This window comes from Sipha flava, unplaced genomic scaffold (genome assembly GCF_003268045.1).
Source record: "Sipha flava isolate LNK unplaced genomic scaffold, YSA_version1 208_pilon_pilon, whole genome shotgun sequence".
Taxonomy (NCBI): domain Eukaryota; kingdom Metazoa; phylum Arthropoda; class Insecta; order Hemiptera; family Aphididae; genus Sipha; species Sipha flava.
This window is the reverse complement of record NW_020272815.1, coordinates 939454-960543: the sequence shown is the minus strand read 5'-3', so window position 1 is coordinate 960543 and position 21090 is coordinate 939454. Positions and strand designations below refer to the sequence as shown.

The window sequence follows — 21090 nt, the reverse complement described above, 5'->3', positions numbered from 1 at the left end:
TACCTCAACTAATACTGGTTAGGTTCGCCGCGCAACTATTAGTGAGCTACGTGGTGTTAAAATGTGTCAGGTGTGTATATTATGTGTGTGACTTAAAACTATGGAAAAAAGGTAATTAATAAATTAATAATAACTCAATATTGGTATAATTTCAACATGTACACAGTATAAATATAATTATCGGCGCTTCTGACCTAACAACAATCAATCGTAAATATATAAATATGGTGTCCTTTTGGCACAATAATAAAAATATAGAAAAAACCAAATAACAAAAATGTAAAAAATAATATTAATAAATTAAACTTACAATTTATGGAGCGCAGACTGGCCAGTTACAGTTACAGCTACTTGAAAACGATGTATAAATTATACACAAATAGTCAAGGCGATTTGCGCACGTGTATTAAATAAAACAATAACGGCGATCAACGCACGTAATAAATAATAAATATGTTCGCGGTGATTTACAGGACATGGGCCAATTGCGCCAAAAAATTATTTTTTTGTTTAGGGTCAACGTACCAATCGCGTTCCATATATTTTACGGTCAATATACCGATTGTGCTATTCAAATTTGCTTACCTTCAGATATGAAAATATTGTTAATAAAATTGATTTATTATTGTAAAAACGTTTAAATGTGAATTATGATGTAACTGGTTTAACTTTAAATTTGAATTTATTTATAACCGAACAAAAATTGGTTGTGTGTTTATTTATCATATGATTATAAATAACTAATAAGTTTTCCTTGAGTATTGTAAAATGTTTGGAGCGCAATTGGTACATGAAAATTCTATTTAAGGTCATAGTACAAATAATTTTAAAAAATGTATGATTTATGGCATAACTTTAAAACATAATATTTTTTTTTCTTGACGCTTTTTATAATTCATCGAGTATAGGAAATTCATCAGATTTATCTGGGTACCTTAATACCTACTTTAAACATAGATAAATTTAATTCATCTGACAATGAGTTTGTTTAAAATAATTAGTTATATCATTATCATTCAAACTTAGTTTACTAACTTGGTTTTCTTCTCTGTTGTTTTCAATGTGTGTAACAGAATTTGAAATATTACGTTCGTCTTCGCTCATTTCCTTATTCTTTTTCTCAAAAATTTGTCAGAGTAGTGTTTTTTAGTTTTATTTTCCTGTCACTCATATTGAATAAAAATGAATTTCGTTTATAATAATAAATAATTTTATAGATAGTAAAATATTGAACACAAAACGTCTCAGAACGAGAGTTCAAAATAAAATAAAATTCAAATAGGTATTCATGTTCATTAGTCTAATCGTCGATCGGTTGTTTGTATATTTAGATAGGTAGGTACCTATATATTTATCTTTATGTCGAATCGTATGGCCCAAAGTATATGGCAATATTACGATAATCTACGTATCTATCATACACGCACACGTAAAAATGTAACATGAAACAACAACAATTATTTTAAGGCATAAATGATTAATAACATTTATTTAATATTTAATAAAATAAATCATTACTCATATTTTAGATATGAAAGGGGATTAAACCCCTACTCCCCCCATTGGTGCGATGGTATTCAGAAAAATTGTATGTCTCTATGATTATTATATTTTATGTTATTATTAAAACAAATATTTGAATTAGTTGATTACCGATACCTGGTATATACGGTACTTACGACTTAAATGTTGTCTTTTTTTTTTGAATTATTAAAAAAATATTTAATGTATAATTTATCAATTTGTTGATTGTATACATATTGATATTTAAACAGTTTATTCATATTTTTATTTTGTTTTTTTACGTGTTTTTATAAAAATCTAATAATTAATTATAATGCGTAGGTAAGCATAGTGTAGTAGGCTCAGTTGATACGAAATCAATTTTATGTTACCGGATATCTATGGTGTAGGTGTATACAATTGATATTTAACAATTTTAATGCACATCTTAAATTTATCCATTTTGTTTGTATACTTTTTTAGGATTTTTTTTATCATATAGGTAGATATTTGTTTGACATATGAGGGCGTTCCACTTTGACAAGCGACTGCTGTTTTGTTATCATTGTTATTATCATTATTTGCTATCGTACACAATTAAATCGTCTGGATTTAATGATGTATACTAATGCAGATTAATAATACTATACAGTGCCGGTGATTGATCCACAAGATTGGCTTTGTTTTCCGCGACAAATGTGGCTTTTGTAAACCGAAGGTAGTTTCTATGTGGGTGTTTCGCCAACGATGCTCGTCATTTGATAATTTTATTTGAGTTCCATTTTTGCATAGGATTGCTATTATATCATCGCTTGCAAGCACCGTGGTATACTTTGCGTTGGAAACAATTGATTTGCTTCATAATTTTAAAGCGCACAATAGTGAGTGATCTATACGCCTGTTAACATATAATAGATTAGTTTCGTTGTAGATTTGGTATTCGAAGTGTCATGTCGGACACGGATTCTATCAAAACCGATAGGTCGCAGCCAGACTTGCAACAGAAGTATGACAAGCTTGCCATGGAGTTTGCAAAAGTAAGTTATTATATTCATAGTTGTACAACCTATTGAATTTTAAAACATCCGACCTGGTTTATCCTTATGGTTGCTGGGAATTAAATTATTTTATTTGTCTAAAGACTGTTGGCATTTTATTTGAACATTTACTCATCATTTTTTGAAATGTATCAAATGATAAATCATAGCAGAATTATCTATAGATATAATATGTTAATAACATGAATTAATGAAACATAGTTATGGTTATTTTTTAAAATTAAGACAATGTATTATGTATTTATAGGCCAGAATGCAGTTGAATGTATTGAAAAAAGCTTACACTGCAAAAACATCAAATTTAGATCAAAGAAGTTATGAATCTTTGGACCAAGTAATTTGTATATACTATACTAGTTATTTGAACATAATAAAATACTTAAATTTTAGTTTGAAAACTGCAAATATGACACTATGTATACAAATAGTTTAGAAGTGAAAGAAGATTTTAATAAAACAAATCAATTAAATTCTAAAGTTTGTATGATTTTTTTAAATAAATTTGAAGTTATTATTTTGATTATTACAATTAGTAATCTTACTTATTATATATTACTAATTAAATATTTATATTATTATTATTATTATTTTTTTTTTTTTGAAAGTTACTATAGCAGAATTAGATTTTTATTTATTTTTTCAACTCGTAGAAAAATTAAAAAAATGTTTGTATATTTATTATTATAATTTTTTACATAATATTTAAATGAGGACAGTTTGAATTTTATTTTTATTTTTATTGCAAAATGTATGAAATAAAATTATTTTATTAGATTTTAATTTCTGAAATAATTATTCACAATTTTATTTTAGTGATTAGACATTTATAAATTTTTGTATTTATTTTTTATTTCCAAAGAAATTGTTAATAATAAATTTTCTTCTCTTTTGCCTTTCTCCCAAAAATTTGGAGTCATTAACTATTTTCTAAATCATAAATTTATTACTATTTAATGTTAATATTTATAAGTTTTAATAATTGGCCAATAGTGGCTAATTTCTAGTCGTGAAAAGGATATTTTTAATTAATCCTGTGAGACCTTAGAAAAGTTTATATTTTTAAATGTTTCCTTTGATTTATTAAAAAAAATGTATTAAATACTAGTATAGTACATTCTGAATTGACTAATCACCATAAAATATCAAAACAGATATAAACATACTCAACAGTATTGCATTTTAAATTTTATTACTGGTTAAAAATTGGTTTTCTCTTTGTTTTTCACATTGATACTTGCAATAAAAAAGTTTATAGCCCACTATTTTAAATTTTTCAGGGTAATTAAAATTTATGTTCATAATTTTTATATAGCTTTTTGAAATTTAAAATTTTATGTGATTTTAAAATTTTTTAATTTTTAAATTTAAGGTTTAATAAACTAACTACTATTTAGTACTGATAGTAAATATGAAACCCAAAATAGTATTTCTTTCATTGTTTTAAGTTTTTTTTTTTAATATTTATTATTTATAATTGCTTGCCTTATTCAAAACGCTAGTTGCAATTTTTTTTTATGTGAGTGTGAACACTAAATATGTAAGCAAAATATTTCTTTTTTCTTTTGGTTTATTCCTTTTTCCTTATTTTTATTATTATTTATAATAATCTTTTTAGAATATTATATTATTATATTTACTTTTATTAACTTATGAATTATGTAATATTAAATTTACATTTATATTTTTAAATAATTATTAATGAATATCATATTATAACTATAACCACTATTAATTCCATGGGTATCTTTTAAATTATGTATAGTAATTTTGATTGAATAATTTTAATTTTAATCTATTTTGGAACAATATTATTGTTTTATTTTATTTTTATTTTTAACAAAAGTAGAAAAAAAGTTTTATGTATAACATTAAAATGTAACATTATTTTTGTGATTTAATCTGTTTAATTAATTTGAAGGTAAAAACAACAGAAGAATTGAAGTCTGAAGATGTCCAACTCTTAAAACAAGATATTAGTTCTATAAATAATTTTGTCCACCGTGTATTAGACTCTACCAAATCAAATCAAATTGATTATAATGTTTGTATTTTCTTTTATTATTTTTTAGCAGTACTAAAGACTGTATTTATTTTTACATTTAGCTTATTATGTCTGAAATTGAAAACTGTAAAAGTGTACAGAAAAGCTGTTCAATTAATTCATGCGGAGTACTAAAAAATGAACTAACCACATTAAAATATTCTATTACTAATTGTTTGCATAACATTTTATATAATAAACTAGAATCAAGAACTAAAATAAACACTGATGATTCTCGTCTTATTTATCTTAATCGTTGTAAGTATTTTTATTATAATAAGTTTAATATATTTTCATGAATTTATCATTGGTTCTTTTTCTAGATTGTTTGGAAAATAATTTTAAAATTGAAGAAGATAGATTTCAAAAAGTTTTTATTACATTGTTTCTCCATTTTTTTTTATCATTTATTGTAATTCTTCATGATGTTCTAGAATACTTGCTTAAAGAAATTAACCCTGAAGTACGTTTTAACATATTTATTTTTAGATTAGTTTATACAAATTATGTGATATTGATCTACTCTATTATCATAGGAATAAATTTATTAAAGTAATTATTTTTTTTGTATTTGGATTTTAGGCCATCGTCACTTTACAAAACAGTTTAAAAAAATTGAAAAATCAATCAAATAGCAACTCTTTACTATTGGAAAATATTTTAGTATACTGTGATGAATTAAAAACAATAAGGTTTTATTTTGCTTAAAACAATATTGATAAAAAATTGCTTAACTTGTTATCTGTACATTTATAAATTGTTATGGTATAAAATTTATATATTTTGATTACATTTGATGTTGTTTATAATATATCATTTTTTAAATTCATATCAAATTTATTAGCTTAATTTATATTATTCCATAACTAAATAATTATTTAATTTTTTTTTTTTTAGATTTTCTCCTCAATACATTCTTATGGAAAACATTTTATTATTTATATCAAGTAAATATATTGATTCTATTAAATGTATTAATGATTTGATGAAATCAGGTAATAGTAATTTATCTATTTTTATTTGTAGCATAATTTTTAATAAACATTACTTGTTCTTTTTTCTTTATAGATCTTACCAACCAATTTGATTGTTCATCTTTACGTCAAAGTATAATATCGTTTATGGCACTAAAATTTCCTATTGAAGGTATTATAAAATTAAAATATACATTTTTTTTCAGTTGATTGTTAACTTCATAATTCTTATACAATTGAATAATTATTATTATTTAATTTTTTTTTTTTTTTTTAATTTCAGAATTAGTAAGTTCTGGAGAATATTGGGATTTAAGTTGTGTCAATAAGAAATTAAATGATGTTCATGATACAACGCATACAGTTAGTATAGTTTCTAATGTAATTTTTTTGCAATTAATATTTTATAATATAAAAAATAGTGTGAATATTTTAAGATTTCACAATCAACTTAATTGTATATTATTAATATTAATTTTGTTAATTGTATAGTTGTTACGTGCAATAAATATATTGGAATTTGAATACTTTTATAAAAATGGTCAAGTAGATATGCACTGGCATATGAAAGATTTTTTGTTACACATAGAACAATCAAAAAAAATAATAATTTGTATTAAATGGAATTTATACAATTGTGTGTTTTTTTTTTTTTTTTTGTTATTTATTTAATGTATATTTTAGGCCAAAGAAGAATTTAATTGTGATTCAATTGCACAAAATTGCTACAAAAATATAATAGATGTGTGTAATAAAAAATTAAATAATGAGATAAGTCGGTCATTATCTTTGGAACAAGAAAAAATCCATTGGGAAAATAAATATAAACTTTTGTGTTTGAAGAATGATAGTGTAAGTTTGTAATAAAATCTTTATAATTAAAATATTGTTATTTATGTTTCGGTTTTCCAACAAGGAAATTGAATATTTTTCGGCATCATAAATAAAACTTTACACCCAACATTCTATGAAAGTAGCCACTTTACGATTTTTTAAAATTCATGAATAGTGACACAATATTGTGATTTTATACATTTTTATGAAACTTACAACTGTTGCATTTAAATAATTTAAAATTTTCAATAAAATAACAATGATAAAAAAAGTCAAAATATGTAATATATATTTAACTCTCAGAAACTAATAATTTTGATAGAAATTCCAACTATTTTATTGTTCTTTATTAATCGAAACAAACTTATTTATTAATTTATTATTATTTTTTATTTATTAAAGATTATTATAAAATGATTGTAGATAACAAAGAAGAAAAACTATTCTGGGTCTTCGGGGCCATTTGTAATAGAAAATGAAGTAAGTAAAACAGTCAACTAGTGTAAAACTAACAAATAATTAGCAATTTATGCATTGCACTATTTTTGCTTACCTAATACTTTTTTTTATTTAGTTAAAGAAAAATTTACATTAAATATTATTACTGTTTATAATTATATAAGCTACTATAGTTCAGACTGGTTATTCATATAATTTTTTATAAATAAATAGTATTGCCAAGAAGAAAATAACTAAAGCTAACATTTTGTATATTTCTAAGTTTGGTCAGGATAGCTTACGGATTACAAAATTGTATGTAAGAAGTAATAGATTTGTAGTGATTTATCCAAAATATTCTTATACATAACCGCATTAAAATATAACTTTTAGTATCTTAATTATTGTTTATACTTTGTGTAAATTATAAATAAGTTTTTGTAACATAAAACAATTTAATATGATTGATTTTGTTAAATAGAATTAGTTTGCATTTTTAAAGAAAATATATATATAAATATATGAAGTCGACAACTTTTGATTTGGAACAGAATATGAGTGTTGCGGAAATGAGAATGCTTAGATGTATGATTGGAGTGACAAGAGAAAATAGAATAAGGAATAAATATTTGAAAGGTAGTATTGGTTTAGCGTCAATAGGTATTGCAGATAAGATGAGAGAAAATAGACTAATATTGTTTGGGCTGTGATGAGGCGAGAAGAAACAAAAACGGTAAAATTGGTTACAAAAATTAATGTTGAAGGGAAAAGAGGAAGACCAAAAAAAGAGATGGTTGGATACAATTGAGAATGATATGATGACTGTTGTTGTATGCGTAGGGGATGTAGAAAATCAAAATGAATAAATGTTTTGGACAAAGGTGGCTGATCCAAAATAGTTAGGAGGATGATGTGGGAGAAAAAGATATACTTGTATATAAATATATATTTTTAATAAAAATGTTTTCAATTAAGTATATTATTTAAATTTTTCTATTTTAATTATAATCAGTTATTGGTTAATAGTTAGGAAAATGTGAATCTAGCAAGCAATTTAATGATGAAGAAATAACAAGAGAAAAAGAACTTAAATGTTATTTTGAAAACAAAATTAACAATATTATTTCCACTAATAAAGATTTATTGAGTCAAAGCAATGCTTATGCAATGGAGGTACATTCATTTATATATTATATATGTTATATGTAATCTATCCAATATGTTTATTTTGTATAGATCAGTGCATTAAAAACACGATTGGATCATAGCATATTAGTCCGTAACCAATTAGATGTTAAACTTCAAGAAGCATTGGAACATATTGAAGATCTGAAAGAGGAATTTAATTTGACATCTACCAATTATGAAGCTCAACTTAGAGCCATGACTGAACATTTAGCTAGTTTAAACGAGACTGTAGTTTTAGAACGAAGACACATAGATGATCTTACCAGCCAATTAAAATCAAAAGGAGTAAGTTGAAATAAGGAGTCTAGTATTAAAACAGTGAAGTTATAAATTTTTCTACAATCAATTTAAATATGCAAGTGTATATTTATATAACACATAGATATTTTGAATCATATATGAGTGTTAATTTTGATTTTTCTTTCATATCAAAACATATTTTTAAATTTAAATAGCAAAATTGTATTTCTTTTTCTTCATATTTTGTTGTTAACAATTTGTAATCTAGGTTCAAATAAAATTTGTACATTATTAACGAATAATCTAACATATTATCAATTCCGATTCCCTTTTAAATCGTAAAAATCTTTCGCCTTTTACTAAACATTTGCGTGGAGGGGAGCATTCAAAGGAGTCTAGAATTCAATTTTTTTTTAATATTGATCATTATAATCATTATTTACTAGTATTTATTTAGATGGTTAGGTAATTCAATTAATTTTTTAATTGATATTGTGTTATGAAAACATTAATTGGTTTTACACACCTGATATGTTTCATAATTGGTAATTTACGTAACCTTTCATAATTAATCTAGAGTTAAAATAGTATTAAATAAACTTGATATTGGTGTAATATTATTTTTATTAATTTGTAACATGATTTGATCTAATAAATTAAAAATAATAAGATTTTTATTTATACATATACTTTTGTTTTTTAGGACAAGAAGAAATCTAAGTGAAATTATTAATTATTTTATTTAAGTATTATTATTTATTTATTTTATAATTATTTATTTATCTTTTATAGTATTTTATGATATTTACTTTTGTACAAATTATTATTATTCTAGAATCGTAACTCTTCATCAAAATTTTATATATCATTGTAAACATATTGTGATCTTTTCTATTTATTTATTTAAAATAATTTATAAAAGCTTGTTTAATTTTATCAAATACTATTTGAATTACTTTTTTCGAATCTCCAAAAATTATAAAAATTATCAGAGTTTAATTAATCTAGATTTATTAGTGTTAAAATAAATTGGACCTAAATTTATATTCAAGTTACTGAAATAATACTATAAATCTAATTTAACATTTTATCATCTCATTTATGTAATATACAAGATATTGTACCTGCAGTAATAATTGTAATATTTATTTTAAAATTTAGTTTTTTATTCATTGTATTTGTGTGGATTCAACATTTGCATAAAATAAACCATCTATTAAATATTATATTATACCTATTGATAATTTTTTTCTTTATTTACCAATTTATTAGAAATAATATTTAACTTCTTTCAATATATACAACATTTTCTTATTTTTATTGTAATTGAATAATTTAATGATAATCATGATTCATATAATACTATGAACAATTTATTGTGAAGTACATCTTAACTAAAAGTAAGCGTGACGTGACAAAATGTCATCTAAACTAGCATTTAAATTATAAACAATTCAATAACATTTGGTTTGTATTTATTGAGTTTTGCTAATCCTATGATATTTCAATTTAATTAAATTATAAATAAAAATTATTCATCTTTAATACTTAAATAAGTAGTTTAATTTATTCCTAATCTGTTTTTCTACAACTTACTTATGGATTTTTATAATTTAAAAACTGTTCAGTAAATTATAGAAATATATAAGCTAACAATAACAAGTTTTTTAATTTGTATCTAATTGTTAAACAATATTTTGTATCACAAATATATAATATAAAAACACATTAGATGTATTATGATGTAAATATATAAGTGGTAATTATCATATTATGTTTACATGCTTGGGTTGAATACAGATGATGAATATAATGTGAAAATTTGTATTGGATTTGCACAAATAATATTAAATAAATAACTTCATTATAGTGAAACTGAAAAAATACTGTATTGGTTGTGTACTTGAAAACCAAAGCTGATGATGAAATCTTTACAATGGCGATATTTTTCTGTCAGAAGACCACAAGTATGATACCATAAGATTAATGTAATGTTGTATACTATCCTCGATATATTCTGATCTTATTTTGAATCCCGGAAATAACAAAATGACCAAAACTAAAAATAAAAATAAATACAATTATAATTAACCTGCAGCAGTGTCGTAGCCAGGAGGTGGGCACCTGGGGCACGTACCATCCCCCCCCCCGCTGAAATCTTTTTTATGGGCTTAACTTTTGTAGTGTATCTACAAATAAATGTATTATACCTAAGTTATTTTATGATTATATTTATATAATACAAACCAATAGGTTATATTTAATATATTATATTTTGTAATTTGCATAATGCATTCGTAAAAAGTATTTTTTTGTGTTTCATTTTTAAGTCGACCGTAAATCTGAAATCGTAATATACTAAAAATCAATAAATGTCAAACGGCTATATGATAAGCAAGGACTATAGATAAAAAATATAAGTCGGGATCCAATTTTATTGTAAACACTAAACACGATTATAGGTATAATACCAAGAATCCATGAACCGAGTTTATCATTTATCAATCTATAAAACAGTTATAAATAGCCTCGAACCATCGCGATCGGACGTGATTATAATTGGTTTCACTAAAAGTGGCCATCGACTGTGTCACGTTTGGTGGAAGTACAGTGTTGCCAGGTCAAAATTTCAAAAGTTTCTATAATATTGTCCAAAAGTTTCGATTATACTTTAAATTTCCCCAGATTTTTTTTTGTTCAGGTCCGTTTCTAGCAAGATTTATAGATACTATTATCTGACTATCTGTAAACCTTGCGTTTCCGACACTTCGTTGTGTTACCATTCATTAATTATTAGTACTACAGTACTGTCTACTATGTTATGTTATCTATTTTTCTATCATACATAAAATCTTCAGTCATCCACTACAAAGTACAATTTATGCTGTAGAAATTATTTTTCAACTATTTCATTTTTGTTCCTACTAATTACTACTTTAAACTATTTTCGATTGTGGTGACGACAACAATTTATATAATCATATTTTATCTATTAAATAGATAATTCTAGATGAGTTATTTTTATCTTTATCTGAATGAATTTTAAGTATATTATCATTATATTTATACAGATAAAAAAAAAATATATATCTGGGTTCAACGCTCAACACTGTTTAATATAATCAATGGTGTTACATTTTACTTATAAGAATAATATTCAACATTTATATAGGTACATTAATTTATGTTTAAATTTATTTATTAAACATAATTATTATTTTTATATTATTTAACATTTAAATGCTGAGTTATATGAAAAATGTATTTATTAAATGGTTCTTTAAAGTGTAATGGGCCTATTGTGAGCCAATAAACAATGTTCATCAGAGATCATTCATTCACTATTGATTCTTTATAAAATTATAAAATTGAACAAAAAAAAATTCATTGCAACAACTATAGTATTGATTTTAAATAATTAGATGACTAGCTAATTTGTCATAACAAATAAAAATATTATAACAATTTATTTTTTGTACATAGTATTGTTGAAATTTATAAGTAGTTCTGGATTTATCTTGAAATCATAAAAATGTTTTTCCTCGTCTTTAAGCATATTTTTTGAGTGCAAAATTCCAATAAGCGACTCAGTAGATAGTCCATTTCTTATCTTAGTTTTGTTCAAGTTCATAGTACTGAAAATGCGTTCAACTGCTGCTGTACTATGCGGCAATGACAAAATGAATAGAACAAGTTTTAACAATAATGGAAAACTCTTTTCTTCATTTCCATTCTTAATTTCTGATATTTGTAGCTAAAAATCTTCAATTGGTAAATTTATATTTACATTTGACAAATTTCTTAATTGACGCCATTCCAGATCTAAATCATTCAAATCAATTTCTTTTAATTGATCTTTAAAAAAGGTACAATTGAAGAAATGCTAATAGTACTTGATATATTTTTAGGATCTATAAAATCCATATAATTTAAACATTGTACGTGGTCACTTGCAAAGGGGAATCTTTTATAAATTTGTGTAGCCAATTCTTCATAAAAATTGAGACATTTGGTAATGAACAAATTTTTATCTGTATCCATTAGTCCAGATTCACTGACCAAGGCAGCCATACATTTTCCTCACAAGTACACTTCATTGTTCTTAACAAACTTATTTGGATTTCTGTATTGAATTTTGGAAACATCTAGAGATTTCAAGTAATCATTCTGGATGTAACATTCTAATATGGTTTTATAAGCGGATTCTATTTTTATGTAAACCGTGTAAATTTTAGGCTTCTCAGATTGAAATTCTAAGGTTAAGTTGTTCATTATTGGTAGACAGTACTCCAAAAAATATAAATATAATTTGTTGAAAGGGTTGCATATCATAGTATATAATTTTTTGCTTTTTGGTCAATTAAATGCTCTCCCTGAAAATATAACTTCAAAGCAGGATGCTGTTCAATAACTCTTTAAAAACAAGACAATAGGGACAACCATCTTTGTTGTGAAGTTGTGGTAAGAGTGACTGCTATTGAATTGATTTGGGCATGAAGTACTGCTAAGAGATAAATGCAGAGGTGAATGATATGGATCTGGAGTGACAAATGGGTCAGGTGAACAACTAATGTTCAGTATATCAGTGCTACTGAATACAAGGTCCAACAGTGAGTTGAATTTGTTATAAATGTTGTATATATATGTTTTGATGCAGATATTGTAAGCAGAATCGTTCACGGTTTTTACAATAAACGTGAGTACCCTACCTCAACATATATAGCCAAGAATCAAAAATGAACTGAGTACAAAGGTTCTCGTCCTTCCATGTGGCGCATTTTGAAAAATCTGAACTTCAAGTACAAAAAATGTAATGACGGGCGTTGGTTCTGAATAGAGCAAAATGACATTGTGGCTATGCGAGTTAAATATTTGCGAACTATAGTTAACCTTCGCCAAAATAATGATACTCGGTCCGTTACCTATTTAAATGAAACGTGGGTTAACCAGAATCACATCAAAGGGTACATTTGACAAAGTTAATTTAATTCAGAAGGCTAAATGTACTTACAGGAAAAGGGAGTAGATTAATTATTTTCCACGCAAAATCTAGTAAATTTGGATTTATACTTAGATCAAAGCTGTTTTACGATACCAAAACGTTAATTTTAATAATTATCACTCCAAAATGAATTCTACTATTTTTAAAGAGTGGTTTAAACAAACGTTAGAAAAATACAAAGAAAAAAATATACGAGCTTGATGATCAATCGCGTTCGAAATGGGACATGAAGTCGTGCGTCTTCCACCTTACTATTATCAATACAACTTAAGAGAACATATATGGGCACAAGTAAAGGAAAGAAAATGTCACCAGTAAAAGTAGCAGATGTTGAAAATCTTGTGAACGAAGCGTTGGATGTACAAGTCATTGTTGACTGACAACCGCCGGAACTTCAAATTTGAAAATTTGGCAAAACATTTAATTATACAGTGTAATGCAGGTTAAATAATAAAAAATATTATTAATTAATAAATAATAATTACTTAAAATTTATTTTTATTTACACAGATTTTGAATAGTTCCATACAAAAGATGTCATCGTTCAAGTAAACCGGATATACATATAACAAGACTTACATATAAGTTTTTTGAAATTGTTAACAGAATATGGTAATTTTAGTTTTTTCAGTAATGTATTACTTCATAAAATTATATAATACATTTAATTAAATATTGTTTTACAATTTTTTTTTTTTTTGTTATTTTTGGTGTTTTATGGTATATTTATTGAACATATTTTAAGGTTTTTTTTGGTCATATTATTGTTGTGTGCCGGTCTGTATGTACTGACAGTGCAACGAGAATAGACTTCAATCAATGTAATATTGTAATAGGTGAGAAATAATAAACTCTCAACTTTAAAAATTATTATTATCAAATGAAAAATGTTCTATGTCCAAATAATTAATTTATTAAACAAACTGTCGTAATGGTGCATATCAGGACTAAAACACATCTGAAAATGAGTACGCTCGAGACCCCCTTTTATTCTTGATCTCGTGTGAACTCATTATCGTTCTCTGTTTCGTGACTTATTCAATACAGGATGTGGTCAGTGACATATGTACTTTTAATTATGAAGTTTCCCTGTGAATTCGAAATGTGATTTTTATCTAATAACCGCTATATGTTCATCCTCGTGTTGCTTGTTAATTATGAATATATGATCATACTTATTGTGTAATATTATTTAATACGTATTTGTTATTTTAACTATACTCGCCCACATCTATTATATTTATTGATACGCTCCGTCTTCGATCATTAACCTATCCTAATTTGGTTATATCATTCCCCCATGTATTTAAGTAATTATTAGTTATAATTATATGTACTCGTAGCATTATAGTGCATATTTTAGTATTTTCGGTGCTATTAAATCTGAACCCTGGTAATAATTATTTGTTAGTTATTTGAAATATTTATTTTTGTAATGGCCTAGTTTATTTTTTGTTTTTTTTTTTTTTTATATAATATAAATAAGGGTCACCAGATACCCGAGGTCATTTATGAAGCAATTTTTGGTTATTGACACAAAGAGTTTTGCACATAATAATCTCTGTTCATTATAAAGTATAACAAATCAAACATATATGTTTATAATAGCTGCTAAGTGGCTTACCTGTAATGTAGGACATGATTAAATTGTTGAATGTAATTCCAATATATAAAAGACTGAAAAATGATACTGAGAGAACAGCATGGAACTGAAAAAATAATTATAATTAAACATTGCATCGTTACAAATATGTATAACACAGTATAGATATCCTCTTTAAACGAAATCTGATTTTATAATTATAAATATATAAAATATATAAATCTTAAAGTATCAGGTAATACATTTACATAATATATAAGTCACTAATATTAAGTGTCTAATAAATTGAATTGTATTCGAGTTACATAGTTAAATATTAAAATAATGACTTCTGAACACAATTTCGGAACGTTTAAATATAAAATATAGAATATAAATATATAACAGTTTCGCACTTCGTAAATTTAAATTAAATCATTAAGAGTTGTTGGTTTTACTAAAAAACTATTACCAGTCTAGTGTTGGTTTGTCTGAGCTTGAAAAACCGCTCCATGTATAACCTCAACGTTACACAGTATTCCGCTATAGACTCGACAATGATCGTATATGTATCCTCTTTCTCTTGGTCCCAGCTGTTCGGTGGCAACATCTTTTGAAATGGACCACACACAATGTAATCCAACAGTGTCGTGCACAGACAGATCGTCCAAAATATGTTTAGAGTTGAACAGTTGACCAGCCAAACGTAACTGAAACCACATATATTGCACCAATATATAGATATTAATAATGCAATATATTCCGTTTTGACGGAAACAATTAGTAGACAAATAAGTGACTTATTTATACGTTATATTTCATTGTAGACTCAACACTTTTAAATACACTTTATGGCATCCGTGTTACAAACTCATTTTATTATGTTGAGTAGAGTTATAGTTTCTGGTCTGATATATTCTAGGGGTGCCCTGGTTTTTAGGATTAGTTAAAAAATTGATTAAATTAGGGCAGAAATAGTTGATGAGACTGCTATCCAGTTAAAAAAAGTTGTGAGCCATAGGGGAGAAAAAATTCGAATTTAAAACATCGAAATTCCTGTGTATTAGAAATATGATTCTAGGAAAAGCTCTATTATTATTATTATGTTATTAGTTCATATTACTTGACCAAATAAAGTATACGAAAAAACTGTACACTGGTATCTATATATTATTACACTTAAATTATCATAAAAATAATATTTATTATTCGATATATATTAGATATTATCAGAAATAAGATGAAATAATTTTTTTATTCCAATTTCAAGTTAAATTGTCATCAAAACCGAATCTTAATAACCACAGATGATATCCTACTAATAACATAATTTATGTGTGATTCGAATACACCTCTAAGGATATAATTAAGATTAATTTCAAAATATTCAAAACCCCTGAATTTTTGTGATATCATCATTATAAATTACTTTTTAACATTACATATGTTAAAAAGTAATTTATAATTTATGTCACCGGTAATAATAATTTACTCATGTATTTCAATTATATTAATCTGTTAATAGTATGATTCAAAATAGAAAACATTAATTTGTTGTCAACTTTATTTTTGTTTCGGACGATTAATAATGAATTTTTAAATAAAAATAATTTTAAAATTAGTTAATTAATAATACATAAATTTTGTATGATAAATAGGATGATAAATTTATTAACCATACAAACAAACAAATAATAAACGGGTTATATATATATATATATATATATATATATATATATATATATATATATATATATATATAAGTACTTACAAAAATAAACTCGTTACACATGTGACTGTAATTGCAGGAAACCAATTTTTTTTCCATTCCATTATTGCATTTAGCATTACTATAATTTCTCTCCATTCATTTAAGTAAACTTTAAGTCTTTTCGAAATTTTTTCCTGTAATAAAACAATTAAATAATCCTATGAAATAACATATACTTATGTAATAAATTCGTGAAGTTATGAATGAGGAAAGTCGTATTATTTAACTAATTACCACTAATTTCTTTCACATACTCGTACATCAGAAAACTATGATTTACTTTTATAATTTATTTGAATTTTTTTTTTTTACTTTACTTTTATACTTGTAATAAATAAAAAAATAATTCTAATCAGATTTCAATGTCCTTATGTTTATTTATAATTGATAAATATTAGTATCTTTTTTTATAAATTTATATGCAGGACCCAGAAGTCAAAATTGCAAATACTTGAAATTTAATTTAAAAACGTATTTAAAAATAGTTGAATCTCAAAATTTTTTTTATGGTAAATTTAAATTATGTAAAATTTGCTAATCATTTTTATTTTTAAGTTTATTTCGGAAAAAGTAGTTACTTAAAATATATTAATACATCTTTTTATTTTATCTACGTTTTATTACTAGCGCATACAGTTTTTTTGTGTGGGGAAAAGTTTTGCTTATAATATTTTTTTTAAGGAAAAATATTTCAATGAACTATATGCAAAAATATTTATGAGAAAACTTTTATAAATATATTCATAAGTAAAATGTAATTAATAAATAATAAATTATAGTCTATATACTTTTTAGTTTGTTGAAATAATTTTCATTAAAGGAAACAATTATGAAAGGGGAATGAGTTAGTCCCTTTCTCCATAAGCCATTGCGTTTGACATATTTTAAAAATGTGTTTATATGATGGTATATGATTGCTTAAAATTTGAAAAATTAAAATTCACTGAACATTTTTTACTTTATTAAAATGTAGAATTGACTTTAGACAGGATGATTTTCTAAACTTGATCCAAGTTAAATCTAGGAAAAATATTTAATTAATTAATTATATTTTGTGTAACTATTTATCATGTAATATAAACATTGCTTTATATTTACTCGTAACTAAAATATTTTAATCTTCCTTATTTGATTTTTGAATAGTAACCTATAGTTTTACTGAAAGATATTAATATTTTTGAAAATTTTAATAAACATCAATTTAATAACATAAATCTGATAACTAGTTATGCTTGTTTAAAGTTTGGACATGTGTAGAGTTAGGTAAACTAAATGTTCTTATATTTTTACATGTTTTCCTTCCTCCGATTCAACATTTAAATAATTATGACTAATCGTTTGTTTGATGTAAGATTTATGTACATCAACCTTCTCAGGAAACTTTACCGCATAACTTTGACGAGTAACAAGTAATATTTCAAGGGAATCTAACAATCTTACTTACATTCTGTTTTCTGGTTGCGTTATTAAGTACCTATGTGGAGATGTGCTAACGATAACTCTGAAGGCAAACGAATAACAACAACAATAGTAATTTCTGAAAAAAGATATCAATTGGATACGTAATGAAATTCTGTATAATTAAAAAGTTTTTGGAACCCATTAAAACGAATGTTGTGAATTTATTTATCGAATTTACGAATTTTATTATCACCCATATTTTTTTAAAAAAAAAATTTGATTAAACGTACCAATAAAATAGTAAGAACGGTAGTTAAGTATATACTGAATTTTGTGAACATTGCAAAACTTCAATAATAAATGGTTTAAATGGTTTTATAATGTAATTACATTTTTGTTTTTTAACTTAAAGAAAGTTGCGTGATAAATCTTCTCATATTATAAATTGCAAGTATAAATTATTTACGAATAAATAAATTATAAATGTATGATGTCAAACTTAGAAAATAATTTATTAAGAAATCCACTCACAACCACTATATATTTTTTCCTGTTGAAACTTGATTGATTCAAACTATATATACAAAATGTATAGGATGATTTTAATTAATGATATTACTACTAGAATAAAAAAAAAATTTAATTTGATTACAAAATAATATACCCATTTAAATGATCACAGTGAAATCATTAGAATCCGATAAGCCCCAATAGTTTGGACGGACCATAATAAATTCAAAACAAACGGGTTCGGATGACAATATCCGAATCATTATCATCAAATAAAATTATATTGAATATTTATCCAACACAGTTGTATTAATTCTGCAACACGGCGCACGGTTATCGGGAATGCCATGATATAATATTGTACATGAACGCGATGATTGATAAATTTGTACTTTGAAGCATAATTATTACTATCATAACCCATAGTTGATGTGCGCGATGGTACGTTTATATTAATTATATTAGTACGCTTATAAGTACATTAGTTATCGGACGACTTTTTTTGAAAGTAATCTAACAATCAAATCTAAGACGTTCGCGTGTAAAAATATAACTGCATGTAAACCCAAGGTTTAAAACCGTTTATTATTACACATGTATACACATTACCTATATATATATATATATATATATACGTACAGATACTTTCTGTTCAGCAAATTATTTTCACCATTTTGCTAATGTCTACGAGTTAATAGTAATTATTTCACAGAATATATCACTTTAAAACCAATGGTTATAATATTACGTTCATTTTATGATTGTAAATAACGTCATTGCTCACGTTATTTACAACCATAATGTTATATTTAAAAATATTCCATAGACCTTTTCAACAGAAAATGCATGAAGGTATGTGGCCCGAAGACCAATCTTATCCACAAATATGTAATTTCAACTTTTCTAGAGGATCAACAGCAGAAAATATTCATTTATATTATAAATATGATAAAATATCGAAATTATCGAATGTTTGTACACATATATGATAGCGAATGCATACCTTAATCGTGTATAAATGGATTGGAAACTCGATCGTAGGGGGACACAGATGATAATTAATTAATGGCAAACGGGTAGAATTTGATAAAAACACGCATATCATACGGATGAGAGTATGAAATTTTTCGAGCCTGGGTAACGTTATGAATTCGAAATAATGGTTCGAATAGGGCGATTCTTACCAGCCGTCGATGATTTTTACAAATTGTGAAAATAATGTGTGAACAGAAATATGTGTACCAAATGAGTCACGCGATAAGAATAATCGTTGATCGTGTCTAGAACAGCACCCGGTTCCACGCCCTCCTCGCCGTTTCGGAAACGCCGAGAAACTAACCAAGGGATCATAGTAAAAGCTCGGAAAGCGAATGGCGGGTAAGTCGTACTCTTTAAAATCGGTCTAACCGATGGTGCGATGGCCGTACCTTGTCCGGAAAACCGGTGCACTCGGCGTCCGCCATTAATGGTCTCACGTCTTCACTGGGAAGGTGCACGCGGTGGGTACCTTGCAGGACGAACAACAACGTATTCGGTGGTAGTGGTCCGCGGGGACAGGAGATGACGAGCGTGACGCGATCGAGCGGTTCAACTGTTGCCCCGATTGCGGACGAAACACGATGTGCAATTTGCTTGGCCGTCGGCGGGAACACGAACGGCAACCGCGGTTTTCGGCACTGTCGCGTTTGGTCGTGCACCTTTGTTGCGTACAGCTCGGCGAACGCGTCCGACAGTGATTCCGACGAGATATCGTTGCACCGGGTAAAGCACAGGCGGAACTGCGTACGTCCGAAAACCGATAAGATCATCGGACGCCGCCGGGGACGGCGACGGCCGTCGTTATTTATATATATTCGGCCCATCGGTTCGTACGAAACTCGTTCGCGTTATCTTAATGCTGAAACACAATATCGTTATGACACATGTACAATCGGACGGACGACTGCAATTACGATTATTGAATTGCAATGCGGGTATTTCGTTCGTTCGGAAATCGTTGTGCGGCTCTGCTGATCGCTCTTGCTGATTGTAGACGACGACCAAAGCGAATTGCGATATCGAAAATACCAATAATAAAACACTACACAATACAGGTACAGGTGATGCGAACGATTTACGTTACGACTGTCATCATTGTGTCCCCATGGTTTAGTAAACTTGCATTGTAAACAGACATGATCATAATGTTAAAAGAAATGTTTATACGGTCGATCTAATTCAGTCATACCTTACTAAGATTTGGTTCTTATAACGTTCGTCGCACGACATTGTGCTCTGATCATTTTAATTTATTTTATTTTTAATTTATTTAATTAAGTATAAAAAATGTGGTTATGAAAAGTTACAGGGGTTTATACTTTTTTTTTTTTCGTAAAATATTGTTTGTTTTCGTAAAACATTTTATTCTATTCATTATTCCTGAAATCTTTCAAGGTCCATTATCAATCTTCAAATTCTGATTATAACTACTTTTTTTAATCGTACAATTGTTTGTGAAAAATTAAAGAACCCATTACTTATAAAATTTTTCTTTTCAAATAAATAAATT

At 25.9% G+C, this 21090-nt stretch overlaps 2 protein-coding genes and 1 non-coding gene across 3 annotated transcripts; 2 read left to right on the top strand and 1 right to left on the bottom strand.

Annotated features, from left to right (window-relative positions):
• Window positions 1–1831: 1831 nt before the first annotated feature.
• On the top strand, window positions 1832–9020 carry LOC112682704. Its single transcript, XM_025553390.1, has 18 exons — window positions 1832–1909; window positions 1987–2384; window positions 2435–2540; window positions 2809–2895; window positions 2952–3038; window positions 4480–4602; window positions 4665–4860; window positions 4926–5065; window positions 5185–5294; window positions 5500–5597; window positions 5671–5748; window positions 5860–5939; window positions 6069–6179; window positions 6261–6428; window positions 6834–6890; window positions 7875–8021; window positions 8085–8321; window positions 8980–9020. Exons 3-18 carry the CDS (start codon window positions 2454–2456, stop codon window positions 8998–9000), a joined length of 1827 nt encoding a protein of 608 aa, XP_025409175.1. The 5' UTR covers window positions 1832–1909; window positions 1987–2384; window positions 2435–2453; the 3' UTR covers window positions 9001–9020.
• LOC112682719 lies at window positions 8592–8708 on the top strand. The gene has a single exon (XR_003148545.1). It is a non-coding gene; the product is annotated as a U5 spliceosomal RNA (small nuclear RNA).
• A 993-nt stretch (window positions 9021–10013) lies between the features above and the next one.
• On the bottom strand, window positions 10014–20367 carry LOC112682667 (ADP-ribosylation factor-like protein 6-interacting protein 1). The gene is made up of 5 exons (XM_025553347.1): window positions 19970–20367; window positions 16632–16765; window positions 15333–15570; window positions 14903–14987; window positions 10014–10335 (listed from the first exon to the last, which is right to left on the bottom strand). The coding sequence occupies exons 1-5, from the start codon at window positions 20348–20350 to the stop codon at window positions 10208–10210; spliced, it is 966 nt and encodes a 321-aa protein (XP_025409132.1). The 5' UTR covers window positions 20351–20367; the 3' UTR covers window positions 10014–10207.
• Window positions 20368–21090: the final 723 nt, after the last annotated feature.

Excerpts from the sequence above, each read along its gene's own strand:
- LOC112682704 (XM_025553390.1), top strand. The coding sequence starts at position 2,454 with ATGTCGGACACGGATTCTATCAAAACCGATAGGTCGCAGCCAGACTTG. Across the intron at positions 4,861-4,925 it reads TCTTATTTATCTTAATCGTT|ATTGTTTGGAAAATAATTTT; the intron begins GTAAGTATTTTT and ends TTCTTTTTCTAG. Across the intron at positions 5,749-5,859 it reads ACTAAAATTTCCTATTGAAG|AATTAGTAAGTTCTGGAGAA; the intron begins GTATTATAAAAT and ends TTTTAATTTCAG.
- LOC112682667 (XM_025553347.1), bottom strand. The coding sequence starts at position 20,350 with ATGATCTTATCGGTTTTCGGACGTACGCAGTTCCGCCTGTGCTTTACC. Across the intron at positions 16,766-19,969 it reads GCACCGGTTTTCCGGACAAG|GAAAAAATTTCGAAAAGACT; the intron begins GTACGGCCATCG and ends GTTTTATTACAG. Across the intron at positions 14,988-15,332 it reads GACAAACCAACACTAGACTG|TTCCATGCTGTTCTCTCAGT; the intron begins GTAATAGTTTTT and ends TTATTTTTTCAG.